At 31.6% G+C, this 25,048-nt stretch overlaps 1 protein-coding gene across 1 annotated transcript in view; it reads left to right on the top strand.

Annotated features, from left to right (window-relative positions):
* Positions 1 to 24,326, top strand: part of LOC131842235 (uncharacterized) — a 44,851-nt gene extending 20,525 nt beyond the window's left edge. Inside the window, exons 3-10 of the mRNA XM_059190771.1 lie at positions 15,731 to 17,674; positions 17,873 to 18,154; positions 18,875 to 19,178; positions 19,647 to 19,934; positions 20,400 to 20,571; positions 21,329 to 21,537; positions 22,085 to 22,275; positions 22,512 to 24,326. Of these exons, the coding sequence (XP_059046754.1) occupies positions 15,732 to 17,674; positions 17,873 to 18,154; positions 18,875 to 19,178; positions 19,647 to 19,934; positions 20,400 to 20,571; positions 21,329 to 21,537; positions 22,085 to 22,275; positions 22,512 to 22,785 (3,663 nt within the window). The 5' untranslated portion in view covers position 15,731 and the 3' untranslated portion in view covers positions 22,786 to 24,326. The remainder of the gene's footprint in view (positions 1 to 15,730; positions 17,675 to 17,872; positions 18,155 to 18,874; positions 19,179 to 19,646; positions 19,935 to 20,399; positions 20,572 to 21,328; positions 21,538 to 22,084; positions 22,276 to 22,511) is intronic.
* The last annotated feature ends 722 nt before the right edge of the window (positions 24,327 to 25,048 follow it).

Genomic DNA, 25,048 nt, shown 5'->3' with positions numbered 1-25,048 from the left:
GAATTTGTATGCACTAAAAATAAAATTCGGTTCCTTGCCTCATTTTCAAAATCTTTCATAACATATTATGTACCAAAGAGATCTGTGAAACGCCCAAATAACCATCACTTAAATTCTTAACTTCAAAGATCAATAAAAGTAAATTGGCGCCAATTTATTTTCAAATAAAAAACAAATTTTACAGATCACTTGATCAGTTAAAAACCGTTCCACGTAAACCTACATTTCTAGTCCATGGTGACGTGAGAGCCGCCTCCTTGGAAATCCGGTGACGTTGACCTGTTGTCATTTCACATCCACGTTACAACTCGTAACGAATGCACAACTACGAGTAATACGAGACATGGTCACGCACGCGTGCAGAATTTAGGTATATTATTTTGAATTATTGTTAAACAAATTTCAAACATCGAACGTCAATTATGGTTATTCAGAATCATTTTTATATAATCTTTAATTTTATAAATCGAACGCTGTATATAACTATTATAATACTGACTAGTATTTCTTAGCATAATATTTTTCACACAGTTCATGTACCTTTTTTTGGTTTCCTCTGTTCTTGTAATCATCCACACTCAAATTTGAAATGCGTCATAGTGCCAAGCCATTGCAAAAGAAAAAAAAAACTTTGAAATATTATCTACATTCCAGCGCATTACATGCGCATGTAATATGCCTTTAATAGTCATAAAGAAAACCTCTGTAGCGGTAATTTAACAGGAAATAATCGTTTGCCTGCATAGGTTATCGGTATTTCAGTCGTGAACTCGTGAATCGTGGTTATATGTAAACGTCATACATTCACGTTTTATAAATATAACAAGGTAAAGTTTGAAACGATACTAAAATTGCGCCCTAGAGCCTTTGTGAATCTATTATGGTAGTTTAAGCTTGTAATCTGACTCTAAGTTAGATGAAAATCGTACTATAGTTAGTACCCACTGTGTTAGTTGGATAATACAAAGTTTATACAACTTATGGGTAAATTTTTTTAGAAGATCCTAATAGTTGCAAACTTCATCTAAAGTTATTAAGAACGCCTTTCAATAAACATCATTCTGTTACTACTCTCTCAAGATGTAAAGATTAGTATACTTACCGTTTCGAACTACAAAAATGCGTCATATTTCTAATATTTAAGATAATCATATGAATGTACAAATAGATTAGAAATAAGAAAAAACAATTATATTTAAAAAAACAGCCAGAATATTAATAAACATTCATAACAGTTACCTAATATTGTAGTTTAATAAAAACATAAAAGGGATATTTTACTCAGTAAGTCACACAGAGGGTGAGGACTTTCTTACTGTCTGTTCCTCATTACCCTCTTAAAACTCAGCTCCGCTAATATTTATATTAACTTAGTAAACTTTAAATTATTCGCTCGTAGATATCATTCATCCGAATGTATTCGGCCGTTCGTAACGGAGTTGTTCAGATTTTTATTTAGATAGAAAAAAATTCGTTGTATATATATATATTCATTCATTCATAATTTAAGAGCTATACTCTTGTCGGTATATTCATATATATTCAACAATTTAAAAATTTTGAATGATTAACGAGCGAATTTCCTAAAGTTAAGTTAAGTTTACTCTCAATGAAACGACATTATCAACATCGATGTCTTAACTTTGAACTTGTCGCTTCTTAACACACACCTTAATCTGGACCACTGTCCAGATGGGGTCACTACCCCATTCTGCTTAGATAAAGAAGAGCGTAGAGTAGTGTAAATACAGATGCTTCTGTTACAGACGACGTACTTTAACATTTTAAAGTGAACAGTCAACAGTATGCCTGTTTGAATTAACATTTTTTATATCACTGGAAAGAGAAATAAGCTGATAGAACGTGGTAACCATCTATACATAAACAGTAACGTGAATAAAAAAAGACATCTATGGTGTTTTGACTCCACAACCTATAATTTTAGTGGCATATCACCTTTTTAAAAAGAACACAGAGCCAGGTGGTGACGGCAAATTAATGGGAAAGAAGTACCAAAGCAGATGACTTCATCATCAGAATTAGATACATGTAGTATATAGTTTTATTATATATTTGTATATTATAATAAAAGTATATATTGTAAGAACAAGTTTACTTTTGGACCATATTACTTTGTAATAGTTATAAATGAAGGATAAAGTAGAGACAAAATTAAATATACAATTATCTTCCGGGTGATTATAGAATTAGAATACAATATGTTATAACTCGTGTTCATCCCCAGGATGTCAGTAATAGTCTATTAATGGAACAAAGTATAGCACGCAAGAGAAGGAAACTAGAAGTAAAAAAAGGTGATAGTGTTTTTCTATAGACGAATATATTACGTATAATTAAATCATAAATTAGCATTAATAAATATTGTTTCCCTCATAATAATTGATACATTTAAACTTATGTTACCGAAGTTAAAAAATATTTATATTTTTCATCTGTTTGTATTGTTGTTGTGAAGTCGTAAGCTCAACTAGTTTAATATAAATTAATTAGATACTGCTTCAAATTAATTAAAAACACTTTCAGCTTTTCATCTGAAAAACGATAACTTTAAACACACACATTGCATTTATCTTTTGCCATTTTCCAGTTGCAAAGGAAACGTAACATCGTGGTTTATCTTTAACCGGACTTTAACGTTATTAGCGGTTAACACCGATTGATGTACGAGGACCAGTTCTGATATCTAGACCATGGGAAACAGTGTTGGGAAAAGTCATTGACACAATGTTGTGTAGAGACGTCTCGGTAATCGATCGACGCAAAAACTATTTAGGTTTTAATTATACCAAGGAATCGAAACTGTCACGCTGTTGGCACATTGTTTCTATTGGTATTGTTCTAATGTAATCCATTTTTTTTTTTACATATTCAGTAAGGAATAGTGTATATATGTAATATTATCTGTGGCGTATTATAGAGTTTATTACAGCACACACCACAATACCTAACAATAATAGCAGATAATTTAAATATATATATAGACATAGAGATATAAAAAACTAAACCTATAAACCTTCCTCTTAAGTCACTCTATGTATTGCTAAAAACTGCATTAAAATCCGTTGCGTAGTTTAAAACATCCAAACGAAAGTGACTTTATTTTATACTGTATAAAGATAATACCTACAGGCATAGAATAGGAAAGCATAACGTTGTTTTATTTACGAATTTTATAATTATAAGAAAAGTAATAAAAAATTAAATATAAGGTACCTATAGATACAGCTACCAGTAAACTTAACTATTTCCAATATACCTACCACTGTGTAACGGGATCTGCACGGGATACCCATCTTAGCATTATGTGAAAATGGACATCTTACGAAATCGTTATAATATTTAACATGCCTGCACTTAGAATGGACAAGATCATAGACTGTTATTCAAGTAAATCGGTATATCCTACAAAGTCGTGGCACAAAGCTAGTATCCTATATCCTGCAAGAAATGCAGCTGTGCATTCTATAGTTATGAATAATTTTCCCAATTTGGAAAGAATAGTCTGCATAGACAAAGCATTGCTTAACAGTTAATGATACAGTCTTAAAGAATGTGTTATACTACCAAAACAGTTTATAACACAAAGAACCTATCGACAAACCCTTTGAAATACTTATGTATCTAATATTTTTTTGAGTATTATTGTTATTATATTAAACTGTTTTCTTATAGAATATATAAATCTCAAGGAGTTATTTACAGTTGTAATTCACAAAACCAATAAGAAATTTCGCGATAATGAAATGAAACATCGCTCCTATCTAATATTATAGTATTGAAAAGAGAATCATCATAATCGTTTGAGACTCCACAAAGATATAACGTCATGTAATCGCATATACTTGTATTTATACAAGCAAACAAATATTTTACGTCGGTTCACGAAATGACGAATTTTTTTTAAGTCGGTTGAAATGAAAATACAAGTCTAATAACAGTTAGTATAATGAAATTACACGTGCACTTATTTATTAAAAAAATAAAAAGGTTACCATCAAACGGTTCGCTTTTGGCGCGAAACTGGCTCTATAGTCTATGATATGCTGTGTTCGCCATACACGGCGAGACATCTGCCGCTGAAGTAAATTGTTAATTGCGATAATTCGCAGCTGCCTCGCCGTTGAGCTAAATGTCAACCCTTAATCAATTCATTGCCAATAAACGCAAGGTCGTAATCTTTAAGCCACTAACTGCGTTTAATCGAACTGAATAACAATTCATTTGTATAGAACATAAATAGAGCTACAGGCCTGCTGTAGAGTCTAATCTCAATATAGATTTCAATCCCAATTATGTTTATATTGTTCTTTTGAAATCAAGCATAAACGAAAGAAATCATAAACAATGTCAGTTACTTCTTTTATGAACTACCAAATATAGAATTATAATGTTGCTAGTGTATAATTCAAGAGTATAAATATGCTGGAAACACGCATCGTATTGGATTAGTTATCACAGAAGTCCGATCGCTATGAAATTGTACTATTATCACTAATAGGAATGCACATTCTTATTTAGTGATAATAGAAAAGTCGAAATATGTTATCTGTAAATATGAACACACTTCACAATTATTAGTGTACCGGTTTATACATTGACTCACCATCCAATGGTTGCCGGTTCGATCCCCGCGGAATACAAATAGGTAAATGTATTCATGAATATCACTGTTTCTTATCTTTGATGACGGATGATTGTTACTCTCTCACGCATAAAGTACTGGAAGGATTCGAATGAAATTTGGTATACAGATAGATCATATATATTAATATATTGCTGATTAAATGCCACATGCACGCAACGGTAATTTTACAGAAGTGCTCATAAAAACAAAAGTAAAAATATCACAGTGTGATATTTTTACTTTTGTTACGAATGTATTATATAAGTAGTATATCTATGTGCGTTAGCTCTAAAATCATGGGTGTCTTTTTTTAATATAAAAATTATAACGATTTAGATACCATTTTTGGAAAAAAAATAGTTTCAGTTTTTTTTGCGTTGTGCGCCCTTTGGCACTTAATCAGCGATATATTAAGTATAATTCATGGAATATAATTTCGTATGCAATAAAGATTGAATAAATAAATAAATAAATGGGATACCTACTTATTACTTTAACTCATACGATTTGAGGGATAGAGCTGTATCAATTAAAATCATAGTAACAATTAAAACCATGATGAAAGAAAACATATATTTATGTTAAAGCATTATACAAACGGAAATTCCTACAAACATCAGCGTTCGTTCTATTCGAATGAGTCTTTCGAATAAATTAAAATTTAAAATTGTTAACCATTGGCATGTGTATGTTTTTTTCTGAGGCACTCGGCACCGGCACCGGCGTTATCGGCCATATGCCACCGACGCGTGCCCTATGAAGGGCCTGCATTCAGCCGTGCGTATCTTCAAATGGACTAAATTGCCTTGGTACTTTTACTTTTAATTTCAATCAGACTGTTATTATAAGGTGTGTCTAATTATATTTATTCTTAGCTGCCAAACAAAAAACATTTATAATTTTTGTAGCAGCTTCTTACCCGGATATGTGCGTATGTGATTTCCAGAAATGTTGGAACTTGTTTATCTTTTAGGATTGTAGCGGAAGTCTACTCTACATAAAAATCTAACTCGTAGTTATAGACTTCTATAAAACTTCATTGTTACCCCTTTTAAGATTTGGATTTAAGAAAATATTATTTTAACTGGCAGAATCCTCTATACAAAATTTAAATGTAAATTGCTTTAAATAACCTTATTAATTTCGGCTCGACGGTCAGTCTGCACTTACCTCTTTATTATTATAGAAAGGGTGATAAAATATTGTTTTTCCATTATTATTATAGCCTTCACACGAGATTGTTTACGTTCACCGTGCAATATGTATGTATGTATGTATGTAAACGGTCAAGTGTTGTAAGATTTTTCCCACTGTCATCTTCAAACGGCAAGGTAAACAACTTGATTATGAGCGGATATCGACAATAACATAAACACTCGCATTTACTAATACAAGAACATAAGTATTATGTATTTTTGTAGTTGACATTAACATTACAGTAGGTACTCGCCAAGTTTTATTAGACCAAACACACTACGAGGCCTTCTACTAAATATTTTTAATTTTGATTTTGAACTGCTGCTTTTTAGTGACTTCAATAAGAATAGCACGGGCATATCTTCTGCTAAAGACATAAATTGATTTATATACTCAAGATTGATAAAACGAATGATTAGGCAGTAGGGGATCTGGTCTTCGCCTGTCTACATTGGACGAATTTTAAAAGGACAACAACAATTAGCGATTTCAAATGGACGTATTACTTATTGTCCACTACTTACATAACATGACGTTTAATAAATAAGTTAACGAAATCGGGTGATATGCATATAAATCTAATGTTAATATAGCCATGTAACTGTTTGAAAATAGGACAAACTAAATCCTAGATAATATCTTATCAATACGATAAGAATAACAAGTAATACACACTAAAAATGACAGGAAGTAGCAAGAACAGAAGTTATATGGTTGGCAATTGCAACCGTTAAGTCGTCCATACATAATCGTAAACTGTATACATATTTCTGTTTCAAATGTTGTTAGCAACTGCATGATTTAATTAATTATTTCCCTTTTTTATGTAATTGGAATATCAAACACGCCGTCCCCTTTATATATCATGTTATCATGTGATTCCCGTCATACCACTCACGTGTTGTCATTTCAGAGGACTAAGATGTCATGCCTTATCCTATAATTTCACTGCCTTATCTGATCCTTCAACCGAAAAACAGTTTACAAAGCAAAGTACATTCCTATTAGTGCTTGTAGGCAGAAAAGGTGGTGTACTTAGTTCAAAATTACTCCAAAATATTGCCTGAAAATACAGCTTTGGTGTGAAGATCTTTATAATATTATTGTGTAAAATGTAGTACAACGATTATATGATTAAAGCATATTCATTGCATTCTTATGTACAAAGTAAATATTGGTAATCACGATGGATCGTTTATTTAATTATCGCGTTGTGTAATATACCTATCACTTTCACTATTTGCATAAGTTCAAGTGCGGAATTTCATTATTTTTTTATTGTTCGTTGATTATTTTAATATTATGTAGGATAATAGAATGAAAACGGATTTAGTCAGATCATCTAAATAATAGATAAATGTAGGAGACATGTTAAACTCGTTTGTATTTTTAAATTAGAATTCATTTGTTTTTTGAATAAAAATGTTATTAGAAAGATGTGAAAATATAACGTTTTTATTTATCTACACGATTTAACTTATACAATAAAGTCATTAGGAATTAACCACAATGGTGTCAACAGAGTGACCGCATAAGGTTGACCTGACATGGTCCATCGCTAACAATGATTTATGGTCTGTTAAAAAATCGATAGTATAAAAAGATGATATCAGTTGAATTACTTTTCAATATTCTTCTCAACAGATATAACTTGCAAACTAGATGGTAGGGATAACTATAAAAAATAAATAGAATTTGGAACCACTGGTTCCCCATTATTGACAATCCCCTCTACGGAAGTCCCGTGTTACTATCACCGATCAACTCATGTGCAACAATATTCAAATGTGAACAGATGGTATGCAACCCATAGGCGAATATTGGGGTACACGTTGTAAAGGAAACACTATCTTTGATCTATACAGGTTGATGCTAAAACGCGAACTAACATAAACATTATAATACTTTAAGAGTTACAATTATTTACATATATGTATTTCACAATTTACATATTATAGACAATTGAATATTAATATTACTAATTTAAATATTGAGTATTATTTTGTCTGTTATAAATAAGTGACAATATTCGTCAGGGTTATCAGGTTTTGTAAGGTTTTCTGTTTTATGGTAAACGTAGAATTATACTATATAGTAATCTAAATTATAAATATACTCTATCTACTTGGCGGTGATTACTTCTGAGTGTCCTTTTCCTCTTTCCTCCCCGTTCTTTCATGCGAAATTTCCAAAACTTCTGTCTTGGAACACATTATTTACAGTCTATAAAGCTAGATTCCTAACTTTCAATATCATTATTAATATTATCTCCTTTTTACATAGATTGTTATCGCCGTCAACTGAATTCCGTGACTAATTAGAAAATTCAATTGTTATTTGAGGTATTGTACGTACGAATTTTAGCAGCATCTGTACAAATCACGCAATCAATATATCTTTGTATGTAACATATAATTGACGTGGGCATATGACAAATATGTACGTTATTATATGTATTACAGTAACGAATTCCGACATTTAGTATGCTAATTAATTTGTGACATGTAAAATTGCGCGCGCGTTTGTTCAAGTGGCTGCCGATTGCGCAAACGCTGAAACAATAGTTCTCGAAGCAGTATATGAAACAATCAAGCGTTATATGTGTAGTATACCTACACGTCAGCAGTAAACAGCGATAATTCAAATAATCCAATAGAATTCTCTCAAGCGCTTTACATTTATATTAAAAATTAAATTTACCAAGTAAATGACTATCTATTGGTCCAACTGAAAATCAGCGCTGGAAGCTATATTTCCAGCGTTATGCTGAGTTGTGGTCCATATTGACTCTGTTTTGAAATGTTACACACATCGTTGTTTATTTTTTGTCATGATTGTTGAGCCACTATTTTTATATGTTTTACTACAATTAAAATATAAAAAAATAAGTACTTCTTCGTTCCGATTCCAGGTTTATGCAAAATATGAGCTATTGGCTAAAATATGGGGTGTTATAGGCTAAATATGACTAATTGAGGCGTAAAGGCGGAAAGGCGCAAGTGAGTGATTTTTACAATAAAAAACACTCTCTTTTGCATTTATAGCACGGGTAACAACCGTGACATTTTTTTAATACATATCAAAATATTTTAAAGCCTATACCAGTTGTGAAAATATATCAAGCATATCTGTCTAATTGTTATGTTTTCACTACTGATATACACAGTTTAGTATTTACAATATTAAGTAGTTAAAAATATAATAATGACTTGCGGCTAACTAACTTTCTTTTTCATATGACCTAATGTAGACACTTGGGTATTATGTGTAGACAAATTCATTATGCATATTAATCAGTTGTATGAATAATCAAATACTTATTACCACTTTATGAATACGATATTTGCATGAATAAATCAGAAGTTTCCATTATTCTAATTTAGTTCAGATACATTATTTAGGCTTTACGGCGAAAATTAATTGATCGATTATTTATTAAAAAAAAAAGAAATGCTACGTAGAAATATTGTATTATAAACTAAAAAACAAGAAAAGTACATTCTAAATATTAGCTTAGGACAAACGTATCTATTAATTTCTATCATATTATTGCAAATAAGAAAACGCTTATTAAGTAATGCGTTACCTTATTATACTCGAGATAAAATTAATTACTACTATAAATTAATTAAATTGTTTACTTACAGTTATTTTAATATAAATGTCAATAAATTAAATATCATGTGATATAATATTTTTGTAGAATATTTGGTGTATAATAGAAATGAGAATCACGCTGTATAGTAATCATCCACATCGAAAGTTATTAGGGGCGCCAAACCGGCGACCCTCGATAAAAAAGCGATACTTGGTAACACCTGGCCGTAACCATAGTGATCAAATCACAACCGATGATGCTTGGGATATCTCGTGTTATATGCGGTCGTGTGAAACGTAACGGTCTTCTTTTGTTTACACTTTGAGAGCCGCTGGCTAATAGTCAAATATTATACTTCTATATTTTTATTTATTACATTGTAATTTAATAAAAGGAAGGATTGGTTGTTGTTTGTAATAGCTTATAAAATAATTAGCATATTTGACAAACACGAAAACAACTTTATAGTCTGTGGACAATTTGAGACCAATATTTGAGATTCTTAAAATAATAGCAGCCATACAAAATTACATGTTTAATTAAAAATATATTTATAACAATGCAATAATGTATATTTTATTCATTTGAATAAATAAACGTAAAACATTTTCTTTCGTAGATTACGAAATAACAAAATTTAATAGCATTAAACAACTTTTAATAATAATTAATTTGGTACCTAATAGATTTTTAAATTGCTCAACGTGCGTATTATATCGATATTATGGTCTATTTATAATACCGACTACAATCCTTTTATATCCTTTAGAAATGTAACCAATACTCGATAAAATAAATCGATAACTATATCAGTTAGTTCTTTCATTATTCATGAAATATGAAAATAATACATACGCTAGTCAATAATTCAAGATTATAAAAAGATGCGAAATGATCGCAATTAATTGTCATTGGATCGAAATTAATTTTCAGAGTAGAACGGCTCTGAAGTATTAAATTTCTAGCTATAACCCAAATATCTAACATATCTATAATCCGTTATACGCACAAAAAATGGCGCGTTCCATTTCCATTTTTTTTTATTATCATATCGTATCGACCGGGCGCGTGCCGCGTGCTATACAGCCATGCGTGGCGTATGGACGAGCAGACGGGCAGATGACACGCGACCGTTATGCCAGGTGCACATACCACCATGTTTACAATACACATTGCAATGGAATATCGTAGGTACACCATATATGGACGATTCGAGAAGGTGTAAAATTCCATCAAATAGGTTAGTAATATGTAGAACACATAAGCGAAGTAAAAACATAATTCATAACGAGAGAGAAATATAATCAATTTAGAATGCATGACTGCATGTAAATATTTATATGTTATGTATAAATAAGATCGGAGAAAATATTATAAGGTATAAAGTCCACCTACAGCAGTATTTATACCTATATAGATTTGTGTATTTGTATATTGAAGTTTGAAAAGAAATCCATATGTTTTGCGATCATTAATTAAATAAATGTATATTATTTATGCATATCAATGTCTGTCTGAGATCTAGATTCCATATTAAGAACTCAGACTGAAAGTATATAATTAAGTAATTTAAAATTATTAGTTACAAAAACAATAAAATGAAACTAATAATAGAATCTTCAGCAAAATTGCTTCTTTACACACTTTACATTCAGATTTTTGTTTTTATAGGATAAATTAGTATAATATTATAAAAATAAAATTATAATATTAACAATTTAAGATTTATCCCGATTCATGATTCATCATTCAAAGCTAATGAGTTGTACCTAAGAAACATCTAGATCAGCTCAGCAAAACGCATCATAATCAATACATTAGTTTAGAAGTTGCTATTCCAGTCGGACATAGACACAGATACGAGTAACACAGTCACGTCAAACTTATAACATTATTTTTTTCACCGGGTTCACAAACACTCATCTCATAACACAACGCATACGAAAATAAAAAGTTTACTTGTTTATTACCTGATTAAAACTCTCAAATGTTTTTATCAAGTAATCATGTTTCAATGATAAAATGTCAACATTTTTTACTTTTACCACAAAAAAAGTAATAAAAAGCCGGTCTCATCTGTAATAGAGCGCGGCAAATGTGTTATTAAGGGTTGCCAACCTTAAAAACAAAGAGCTTCGCACGAAGAAATAAAAGATATCATAAAATCTCGTATATCAGCTCAATTTGGCTCTCTAACCTCGTATTATTTTGATAAATTTACGTAGTTCAAAATTTCGTACAAACTTGTATGAGGATGAAAAAAGCCTCGTGTCAAACGCCAAATCTCGTATTCGTACTAACATCATCGTACGGTTGACACCCCTGTTGTTATCTAAATGTTTTGTCATGCTTTCGCCTGGACGTGACCATTGCATTTATTGGTGTATTGTCGCCGTTGATCTCAACCGATTGCCGAAGTTAATTAGATATTGGATTTAGAGAGTCTGTTGATGAATACATTCTGTTAGAGTCAATAAATATTGTTTATTGAACCTCAATTTTACGAATTCCACATATTTTTAAATTGACTCATTGCCTGTGGTTAAAAATTTTACATCATAAAAAGTCAATTTATAAAATTGTACCAATCTTCTTTGCAAACTATAAAATAAAGTTGCTGCGCCGTTTTCTGTACACTTAGATCTTCTAAACTACACAACCGATTTTAATAGAGCGTTCAGGAATAGGTAGAGTTCTTCAAGAGGTAGGTTTATTTGAATAATACATGAATATTATAGTACAGAAAGGTCGAATATATTCAAAGATTTGTAATGCACCCGTGCGAAGTCAGGGCGAGTAACTAGTTGTAATTATATAAGAAGTATAAGAATGGGAAAGTGGTAAAGATGTTCCTCAGTTATAACTAAATAACAAAATGATCACAATTTATTTCTTTCCACATAGGTACTATTGCGTGTTCCTCTAAAAGCGTTTTATTTGCGAAATATAAGTGATAATTGAATTTTAAACGCAACTCTATGATTGTATATATCAGTAAATAAATTACAATAAGTGCAAATATCTCAGGCAAATGTAGGTTCTTTGGATTAGTATTTTTAATGGTTTTTATTTAAATTTATTAGTGTAATCTGTACTTTAATAGTATTTATATTTTCATATATATTTTTTTATTATTAATATTTATAATTTTACTATTATTGTGCAATTTGTGTTTCTTTTAACTAATATTATCTTTAAGAAAATTGTAGTACTAACAAAATTGGCAAAAAACGTAACATGATAAAAAGGGATTTCTTCGTAGTACTTCTTCGTAACTGACTCAAAAACACACTACTTATTTATATTCATAAAATAAATCCAATTATATAACCCACAATATACTACTAGATAAATACTAGCGACTTACCCCGTTTTCATACGGCTGGAATTATTGAAAAGATTACAATTCATTTTAATATAAAATACTGCCAATTTTATTGGTAATAAAAAAAACATAACTTTCATGTATTTTTTTGGGCTTAAAGTAAAATAATGCGTCTTTACAATAACCATGTAAATAAATAATTCTAAATTGTAGAGGCAAAAAAAATATATACTATAAAAGTGTCTATGCGTTGAATACCCAACTGCTTAAGAATAGATATATATAGTAGGATGTAGATGTACCTACTCTAAGTCAAAAAGAGTCATTAACATAGACGTTTACCTCAAGAATTAACTTAAAATTGCAAAGGCTAAATACAAAGACAAACGCATCGATTGTTTCTACTCAAGCATGTAAAATAGACTCTATTTCACAATATGAGACTTACTGTAGTAAGAACAAAGTCTAAAATAGTATTTTACTAAACAGTTTGATGGTACGAGATGTATAGGAATCGAAGGAAATCCACAAGGGCCCCACTATCAAACGTATTGAAGGTTAAACTTGTACCAGTGATAAGTTACAAGGTTTGATCACTTAGCATTTTTATTTCTACCATAAACTCAACAGAAAACATACTTGACGTCGTTCTAGTATACATTTTTTTCTGTTGTTGTTGTCATAATGAAAAAGAGATATAAATCTGTTAGAATAAAATTGAGTAATTTTGTTTCCACATCTAGTTCGACAGTTCATTTCGTATGCCTGCGTATACAGAACTTTAGTTATATAAAAACGTTATCCCGCATCCCCTATTTTACGCCATTATTATTTCCTTATGAATTATTTTCATTACTTTTTTGTTTTCCTTAATTTATTATATTATTGATATATATCTATTATAATGTATGTGTAAATAAATATATAGCTTTGTGAAGATTTTTAGTAATGGGGACTAATGACCCCTGTTGGGAATAAAACTTTTGTTTGTTTCTGAGTTTTGTAAAAATGATTAATTATAAAAAGTAATAAAATGTGTACAAGAAATGTAGTATTGGAAATAACCCAGTGTGTTCTATACTATTACAGAAATCATCATCTGCTTCTTCCTTAGCCCATTTATTTGGGGTCGGCGTAATATGTTTTCGCTTCCATTCATCCCTGTTCGCAGTCATCGCGTTATTTACTTCCTTTCTTACCATATCATCTTTCACACAGTCCATCCCTCTATTTTTCGGCCTTCCTCTGCCCTTATAACCATCCACATTCATATCTAACACCTTTCTTAAAATATTATCCTCGTTCCTACGCATTACATTATATTACAGAAAGATGGCCAAAATTGTTATGCGTTTTTTTATTCGTATTCGGTATTTGGGCAAATAGTTTGCTACAAAAATCGAATGTTTAAAAAAGTAGCCGAGTAGGCCGAATATTGAATAGAGCCCGATATTCGTGGCTAATATTCAACTCTAATATAGACGACGTTCATCACTTTTCATTGATGGTTTACCATTCCAGTTACATAAAAAAGCTACGTAAATTAACATATCTATTGGATTTTCGTAACTTGTAACATTTGTAAGCTGGGGTCGGCCGGGTCTTAGTAACCGGTCGGATGGGGCGTCATAATCCGTACCTACATTGTAACACCGTTTAGTAATTAGTGATCGTTAGTGAGCATGGTGAGAGGTAACCTGACATTGCACAAAACAGTTGAGTCACATTTGTTTGAAGATATTGTACCAGTGCGTTAATTGACATAATTGAAATACATACAAACATGAATTTATGTAGGTCTTCCATTCAATTCTATATATGTAATAATAAGTACCTATATGTACGTACTATTTTCTGTCCGTAAGTTATTGACTATCAATATAGTGAGTAACACTAACCGGTGGTTGATAATTTGTTCTAATAATATTGCCAGTGAATCACTATATACATTGAGTCACATAGAAAATTGAAAAACAATTCCTTCACATTTGAGGAGCAAAGTCGTTATAAACAATGTAACTGTCGAAGTTTTATCTGTGTACCTATTTACTAAAATTAAAGTAACACTTGGCATTTATATTATTATATCTATCTTTAACAGTAACTATTATTATTTCTATTATTAGGTTTTGAACACTATCACTGATATATATTTTATTCCTCCAATCATATATTACGAAATCCTATGTCCATAGAATTTCGTAATATATATATATTTTAGTTTTGTAGTATAGTTTCTTTTTCATCCGAGAAGGATATATTGTATTACTTTTACGCTAATTATTTTATTAAATAAACAGATAAATAATTACTTAATAGATAAAAAACGATCCAGTTCTTTTCACGTGTTATTCAATAAAGCTATCAGCTTTAGTATCTAGGCCAAGAGTGTCGAATACTCAGTTACCTACATTCCTAATTACTCGTACGGTATATATTAAGTTGGATGTAATTGACTTACCGTCGTTATAAATTGTATTTTATATCGACAGACTACCCCGTATATATAAACGGAGGGGGACAAACAAAATCTCAGTCGATGAATGAATGCCCTTGCACTCAACTATGCACAATAGTTCTGCAACGGTTTTTAACATCTGCCTGTGAACACTAGGACGATGGAGACCAAAGTCGTGCCATTATTATGTATTATTTGCTACCAGATTACACAGCATTGAAAACTGGTCATTTTTTGTAGAGTATTTATTTTTATCTTTTTTCATTATCGAATTGAATATTACTATAAATCATTGGAACGCAAATTCCCATGACGATAGAAAAAAATAAATGTAGGTACAAATAATGACCTCAGTAGCCGTGGTGGTCACGCACCGTCACCTTCCAAATAGTCTTTATAATGGACCAAGAAATTACGTCATTTGTCTAGTGATCATTAAACTCATAGTGTTAGGTACGCTTTTGTTCCCACAAGTCATTTACCTATCAATGTATTGTTCTTTTCCAGGATGTCGAACTTCCAACGAACACGCAGCAAAGTTTGGTGGGAGGACTCACAACCTAATGTCGGCAATATTGGCAGTCCAGTTGCACAACCTGCATGGAAACAAAACAATAGATTGGAGGAACAGGAGTGGGAACCGCAGCTACCTCACTGGATAGCCAATCAGCCCGAGCAACAAAGGAACAATAGTACAGATAACATTGCGCAGCCAAACAATGCACAGATAAACCAATGGCCTCTACGACATGGAAGCCCCGGGAGCCATAAAAGTCAAGATTCCGGTTTCTCAGATTCTGATAGCTCTCCGCCGCCCTCGCAGTATTATCAATCTTCTGAAAAGAATGATTCCAAAAATAAGTCGTCCAGTAGTGCTGATTCAAATAACAATCAAGATGTTACGGTGAAACAAGTTATTCCAAATACGCCGCAGGGAAATGATGAAGTCGATAATGTTAAAGTGCCTATACATACTGTCACTCCCACGCCAATGCCTCGCAATAGAAGTAGCAGTGTCATACAAACGCCATACGACTTACAGAAATATTATGAAATTCACAGAGATGAGGAACACATGGAACTCTTGAAAGACAAAGACACCGATACTTCTAATACAACACAAAAATCTCCCACAATAAATAATACTAAGATTGAAAAATCTAATACCGATAAAAATTCAAAGCCCCCATTACCGAAAAGTGAAAATAGTAAAGAAAATACTAAAACAGTAAATAATGTAGAAATAATAGACACCTCACTCAACAATAGAACTAATAAAGAGAATACTCCCAATAAAAGTGCAATACATAATGATACCAAAGATGTACCAGTTAAAAATATAAGTATCATAAGTCCATCAAAAAAATATCCAGTTAAATCGTTTGTATCGAGCACTCAGAGTGACAGCACCAAATTAAGTAAAGTAGCAAAAGTAAAAGACTTAGAAACTGGTAAGAATAGATTAGATGAAAGCTTAGAGTATATAAAATTATCAGATAATAATGAAATAGCAGTTAATAATCAACCACGCGTACGAACACCTATATCTAATGTTTCGTACGTTCCAACCGAAAGAATAACTAATGCTAGAGATTTTAATAGAAGCATATCAAATGAATATAATATTCCAATCACTACTACGCCAAAATTTCAAAGAAATCGTTTGAATAAATCATTAAACTTTGAAGCACAGAGGCTAGATCAACAGATACTAGATATACAAGATGGTTATCACTCATTAGGATACATTGACGAAGATGAACCCTGCGCAGAAGAAAGTCAATATAAACTTAATGAAATCCACAAACCAACAAAAGCTATACTGGGCAAAAATATTATGGATAGTTTAAATTTAAAGCCCACTAAAAAAGCAGGTCCAAAAGCAAAACAACGCATGGGAACAAAGGCAGATAAAGGCAAAGATCTATTCAGGAAATTACCTATTTTAGGAAAGAAAGAGAAACCAACTGTTGTTGAAAAAAAAGCAGGTGGAATTTTAGATGGAAGTCGAGTACCTTCTCTGGGTTTACCAAGATCTTATGAGCAAAACTCTTGGGTCGTGGTGGGATATCCCGAAAAGGAAATGTTGATACCTCATTACAATGAAAGACTTGAGACTACAGACAGCGATAATGAAGTAAGAGGTAAAGATATTTGTCAAGATGACATCAATACATTTAAAAATAGAAGAGTGACACCACCACCGCAGTTCCAAGACAAACAAAAAACTCCATATGAAACTAACTCCAAAAATGACAAAGACTTAACACATGATTCTAAAAGAGAAAAGTTAAAAGAAGATGATCTAAATTTCGACGATGTTCAATTAAATTTAGCATGTACATCTACACCAAAAATGTTAGCTCCCCACGAGTTTTTACATGGCCTAACTCCAAAGAGCATTAAGAAAAATACTCCCAGGATAAATTTATTTGGGGACAATAAGAGCGGGTAGGTAATTTTTTAATGTTATCTAAAATATTGTTTTTAGTACTATTTTCAAGACATTAGAGAGAGAGAGATTTAAAATTTCAGAGATTGTTATTCTTTCATTAAGCGCGTATTGTTCATTGTTTAAATTAATTTACTATGTTATGAAATTTTTAACTTGACTACCGCTGATATTAAAGTTATGGTAATTTATTTCAGATTGGTATTAAATAATCAGAACGAGATATTGTATAGGGAAATGAGCATAGATCAAACAACACTAGAAAGACTCTGCGACAGAAAACCTGAACCAGTTCAGTATTGGCTTTGTGATCTAGTGGGAGCGTGTGAAAATGAGTGCATGACAACACTCCAAAGTAAACCTTTAGGTGCCGAAATGAAGGCCATGGTATCTGCTAGCTCCGCCACCATTACTGGCAATATCAAGAAAGTACAAACCCATGGGCAAATAATTGTACATCAGTACAGTGACGTCATCAGGTAAAAGCCATGTTGAATTGTAACAGTAAAACTCATTTAAATTATAGTGTAGAGGAATATATAGAATTGTGGTAAAACCAAGGATGAATAATCTCGTCAAATGTACACACAAATACTGTCTTTTCTGAGTTTATTCACTCACAACTGTCTAGTAGGAATGTAACATTCAACTGCATTATGAGTTGAATGTTACATGTAAGGGTATGATTCCAATATAAAGCGATTTTTTTATGTAACTGGAATATGAAACAATTTGACAATCCACCAGATGATAAGTGGCAAACGTCGGCTATATGTACATATAAACAAAATTTGCCACTTATACATGGACTGTATCACGGACATCACGTCAATATGTGACGCCCGTAGAATCCCTCATACATTGCCATTCCAAAAGTCTAGGTGCTAGTGGGTACCGTGCATTGTCTGTAATTTTTGTGCATATTATTTATTTCTAGATTAACATTTTCATTCGTATATTTTCAAACTCACGTATCTACAATTAAATAACAAAAATTAAACTGTAATTTTTTAAATTGCACTATCCTGCTAAACTTATCTTTAATTCAACGCTAATAAATATTTAGGTGCATTACAAACTTCCATACGAATATTTTGAAACGTTACACAACCTAAGCAAACGTGACGAGTTTATGTAAATTAGATAAAAGCATTCAGCTATTAGTGCAGCTAATAAATTAACGCATTTCATAATTGCAGGCAAATAGAATCTAATAATACGAGTGAAGAGCAAATCTGTCTACTGGTGGCCAATGTCAATGAATTTGTATTGGCACACAGTATCACCTTAAATACGAAACCCCCGGGAGAGACACCGGAGCGATGGGACAAAATAAAGAAGTCTTTAGAACTGTATCTCAGGAAGTTAATAGACATAGGAGAAGATGTTAAGTTAGAACTGAATGAGAGTAATCCTGAATGGAATTTGGTACAGAAGCATTTGGACACATTGATTGGAATATTTATGGAGACGGCTAAGGCTGTTTTGGTTCAGCAGATGAAGGTAGATTTTTTATTTTATCTTCTTCCATTGTTAATATCGCAATTAGAAGTACGATTTGATATAGCTTTAACTTTGATATATTATTTGGCATATTTCACAACAGATGAGTTGTATAATACAATAAATATAATTCATAGGTTTTTAGTACTATTTCTTTCTCACAAAAGAAACGACTTCACATCAAAATTTTAAGGGAACTTACCTTGTTCTGGATCTTTCGATAGTATTTATCATTTTTCAATTCACGTAGTATTCAAACAAAAACACAATATTCATTGTTAACATTTTTAAGTCAATGGGAAAAATATCCTCACAATGTTAACGAGCAGGCTAGCCCATTCATATTTCACTTACGAGATTATTAAGTTCAATTATATTGAATCTAGTACAGAATAATATTATGTATTATTACGTTATTTTAAAGTGTTACACATCTATATAAAATTAACAAATGCACTTTATTCACAGACTTTAGTATCCATAATCGAGGAGCCACCGTCGGACATGATCCTCAAGAGCACGCTGACCTCTATAGGACACTTGGCGATGCTAAGTGACAATACTGAGAGTTCACTCCACGAGAGATGTGCTAAAATTATGAAGAACATAACGGAGCTGCCGTTTGTAGATTGCGCGGTGCCTAGAGCTCTGCTCACTGCAATTATTGAGAGCAACAAGAGTTCTATAAAAGCGTTATCATTGAGGGCACTAGCTACTGTGTGCATTACTGCTGATGCTGTCAAGCAGTTTGAAGAGGTATGATATTTTATAGCTACAGATAAAATATTTCTATTCTATTAAAATTGTATGTATGTAATTTTGTTCTAAAAAACTTAATGACTTTTAAATGCATGTTAGGCTCTGTCAATATCACCTGCTAATTATAAAAAGATTAATGGTCAAGTTCCATCTAGCTGTCGATTTTTCATCTTGATAATAAAATTGACATTTACATGTAACTTTTACGTATGTATAGTGTACATATATTTTTATTTGTGTAATACAAATAAAAACATACATTTGTACTAGGTATATATTTATTTCGGTTTGACCAAATAATATGTATCAAGTATGTTTTTTCATGTGTTAAAAGTACCTATCCATCCACTAGTATGTATTGTAAAGATAAAGGTTTTTAAAGAACTCGTCTTTATTATAAACGTTAAATTAAAAAAAAATATATTATCTTGCAAAGGTAAAATGAAATTATTTCAATTCCAGGGCGGCGGCATAGAAATTCTATCAGATATCCTGTCGGATAGATCGAATCCAGAGCCGCAAATGCGCGAGGCGATCACGGTACTCACACAAATCACAGCGCCGTGGCTTAGAGGCCATTACGATCTCACACAGCTCCACATTTACTTGGACACTATAGTCAGCAATATTACTGGTATGTTGCGTAGAACAATATTGGTGTCACATGTCTCATATCACTAACTGATACCTGCAGTTTTGTATTTAATTTGAGATAAAAATCTATATCTATTATAACATATTGCGTTAAATCCATTCCGGAGTTAAGTCGTAAAAAGGTAACAAACGTATTACGTAAAGGTAATTTATATTATAAATGCGAAAATGTGGTTGAATGTTCAATGTTCATTCAACCACATTTTCGCATAAAATATAAAAATATGGATTTCATTACGGACACCAAGTTTTGTTAACCTTATTAGAATGTCTAGTGCCATCTATTGGAGAATAGAGTAATCATAAATTTAATAGGCATTGCCCCGCTGTAGTATATTGATGCTATAAACTTTGTGTGTGTATAATTTTATACATGTTATATCGTCCGCCTAGTTGCAGAGTAAAACTGTACTTTATTTTTTATAGATATTGACTACTTCTGAATAAGAAAAGAAAATTCTAAAATTATAATCGTAATTGTGTATATACAACGCCATCTATTAGCATATTACCTGAACACCCCATTGTATTCTAAATTTCCTCTTTACATAAAACGTACGAGCTATTTTTTTGTTTCAATGGGCAGTAGTAATATTTGGAATAATTAATTCCATAGTTGAATGGAAATAAGACCTATACTTGCAAATTTAAGATGGAATCGCCATAAGAACTCACAACCAGTGCTCAGAGCAAAAAAATAATACTACAACTTTGCTACAACCAACTTTTATTTTTAGGTATTCTGACCCGTACTGAATGCTGCCAGCTACTTCTCCTCTGCACAGCCTGTCTCGTGAATTTGGTGCGAGAGTTAGAGCTCGAGAAGAGAGAAGATGACAATGTAAACAAATCTGACATAGTGGAAGTCTTGACCAAACATCGTACTGTGGAACGAGTATTGGATGCTGTGAAGCGACGAGGACCGAATATCTCAGTATTTTTACAGGTAGGCTTCCGTTGTTTATTCGCTTAGATCTTTCAAACTACGCAACTAATTTTAATGCAGTTTTTAACAATAGATAAGAGTATTTTAAGAGGAAGGATTAGATATAATTAATTATTATAATACATAAACACCTGTGTGAAGCCGGGCAGGTAGCTAGTGTATTAAGAAAGTAACTACAATAAAGATACAGAATGAAATAGAACGACAAAACGATTATAAGGCATAGGTTTACCTATTTCAAAAACCAATGTTAAATGTATAACATAGTACTGACATATTTGTGAATATTAATACAAGCAGCAACAACTTTGTATCCCTTTTTAAAAAAATTGCTCGGACGGGGGAGTGCAGAATGCTAGCAACTTTTTTTTAATAATGCACATAAATACATTAAATAAAACATTACACACACTAGTATTTGATACACACATACATATGTCAAATTAGGAATAATTACAGATTAATATTATTAGTCTTAAACATAACCATAGACTAGTATTCGTGAAAAAAGATGATCATTAATATATCTGCCGTTTTTAATGTACAGGAGCAAACGGCTTCGTTTGTGGCATCTCTGTCTCGCATCCCACGCTGTCTGCTATCGCTGTCGCAGCTGGCGGCAGCGGCAGCGCTGGTGCGTTTCGCTAGGTGCCCACCAACCGCCGCACATCCGCCACGACTTGCCGAGCTGCGTGCACAAGCAAGACTGCACTGCCATGCCGCCGAAGCCATGGCTAGGTGAGTCCCAGTTTTTTTTACTGGTTCGGTTTTTCCCATCTCAGAGGTCAAAAGGACTCAGCCCATACAGCCGGGTCCCAGTTTTTTTTTAATAAAATGATGCACTTTTTGATTGCTCTTAAGTGTACGTGAATACTAATGATAAAAATATATTAGGAATAATGATCACACCGATACCGATTTTCAAAAATACTAAGTACTTAATGTCTAATAAAATATTTTTTTGTTTACTCCAGACTATCGGTGGTACCAGAAGTGGCCCAACAAATAGTCCAGCTAGAGGGCGTTCCGCATCTTACCCGGCTGGTTAGGATGCAGCGAACACGCCCCGGTCACCACGACGTCAACCCCGACCAGATCCTGATACATTGTCTCAAGGCGCTCAGAACTATCCACAAGTACTACCCTGAAGCCTTCGAAGGCTACCAGAAAGATGTAGACGAGATGGTTCGACCACACCTAATGGAATCCCTCATGTTATTTTCAGCTAAGCAAGAGAGCTACGTTTAAAATATATTTCTGATAATTTTTAGGAATATTCAAAAATACCAAATAATTTCGAATATTTGACTAATTCGAATGACATTTATATTTATTTCGCATATTATGCAAAAAGTAATAAAATTATTGAAAAGTGAGTATTATATAAAGACTGGACAAGATACGAATTTACGTATGTATTAAAAAAATTGACGTAGACTATATTATCATGAATTAAATTATGTTAATAAAATTAGAATATACTCTCTATATGTAAATTTATATAAAAATTTGATATACAATTATACTGTACTCTGATTGCCACTGTTTAAGAGTGCTCACATTGAAGTCTGCTAATATCCAACGATATGTCCATATATAATATATATACAATAATATGTTAGAATAACTATTTAAAATGCGCTTTTACAGCAAACTGAAACAATAATATCTTACTAACGGATTGTAATGGTAAAAAGGATAGTAATTCTAAAAGCTACGTAACAAATATAAATTAAGTTTCTGTTGGAAATCGAATCATCTACACTCACATGTGCCATATCAATTTTAGGACGCTGGAAGCGCACTTTTTAAATAAAATATTCAAAACTATTACAAATTGTTTTTTTTAATGGACAGACTTCGATAAGACCATTATTAAAAATGAACCATATTCTGTAATTATTAATTTATACATAACTACTATTTGCTATGTAAATAACTTATGTGCATAGCGTTTTTAATATTTATTATGTTTTATCTAGAATTATTGAATTTGACATTGTATAGAAGCGGCCATACTTTGACTAGTCTTCAAATTACTTTACTATGGCGACGACTATTCTATTATTTAGGTACCTATAATATGCTAGTATGACTGTAAATATATAATTAGAATGTCTACTAGTATATGTAATTTAATTTCACCATTCGACACAGGGTTGAACGCGATAGAAACCAATTTATTGATATTGATGATATTAATGAAAAATTAAAGATATAATTTTATTCATTACTAGTAGTATACTTATACTACTATTAATGAATAAAATTATATCTTTTTATTTTATAATTCTATAATTATATCTGAATCTACACTTGTAGATTCATTAACATCCATTGCCAGTTGAGAAAATTAATATTATGACATAAAATATAACGAAAAACTATTAATATTACTACGTAATTCTTTAGTTAGTTGTCAATTATTTTATCTCTCTGCATATCAAAAATAGTAATTTACATTCAAATGTAAATTCGCCATTTTATTCTCTCTTAGTTTATAAATGTTATGCTTAAATATAATCATTCTCATATTTTAAATATATGTTTCTAAGAATATATATATTTAACTGGACTACAAATTAGTCTGAATACATTTAGAATTACTTTCGTATTAAGATTAATCTGTAAAATATATACTCATCTACTTATTGCTTATTTAGGGTGTATTATCATTACCACCTTCCCTAGTTGTAAGTAATTCCTTGTATAAATATTTTAGTTATGAACATTCTATACTTTTATAAACATTGTAAAGAAATTATAATAAAGGCGGTCAGTCGCTTTATTGTTATGTTTATAAAATAAAGTATATATTCAAGATTACAATGTATTGGTTTGATTTACAACTCTCTAAATTATAGAATTACGGCACGCGTCATATAGAATAAGACGGTAAGATTCGATGTCTCGTTCTATTACAGCAAATAGCTAAATAATTTTCCACGTCGAGTTTCAGTTATATATAGAAAAACAGATCCCAGCGAGAATCTTCAAAAGAAATACAAATGTATAACTTTAGAATTTATATGTTCTAATCTACTGAATTAATTGAATTCTAATAATTGTTGCAAATGAAAACTAAATGACTATGAGATCTACGTATATGTATACGAGTACATACATAAAATACATGGCCATAAATATATTTTTCGTCTCAAGAAGTACAGATTGCAATACTTGTTTTAGGTGAAAACCCACTAACTATGATATACCTACATGCAAGTAATTTCAGTTTTAAATAGAATTGCCATATATTAAAATAAAAAGACACATTTCTAATTTTCGATATAGACCCATTGTATTTTTTCTGTCTTTGTTTCTTTGTAAATTTTACTGCAAACTTTTCATCTTGCGTTGAGACACAGTATTTTGGTCTTATGTGTCCTAGTCTATTAGTTATTATCTCCATAATATCGGCTCATTAACCCAAGCAGCCCATATCTTAGCTCTACGATGTCCACACAGGAAATATCGGCGTTCTCACGACTCACGTGCGCCCGGCGCGAGA

This window comes from Achroia grisella, unplaced genomic scaffold (genome assembly GCF_030625045.1).
Source record: "Achroia grisella isolate CSIRO2021 unplaced genomic scaffold, CSIRO_AGI_Agris_v1 utg215, whole genome shotgun sequence".
Taxonomy (NCBI): Eukaryota; Metazoa; Arthropoda; class Insecta; order Lepidoptera; family Pyralidae; genus Achroia; species Achroia grisella.
The sequence above is the reverse complement of the archived record's forward strand: the minus strand, read 5'-3'. Positions and strand labels throughout refer to the sequence as shown.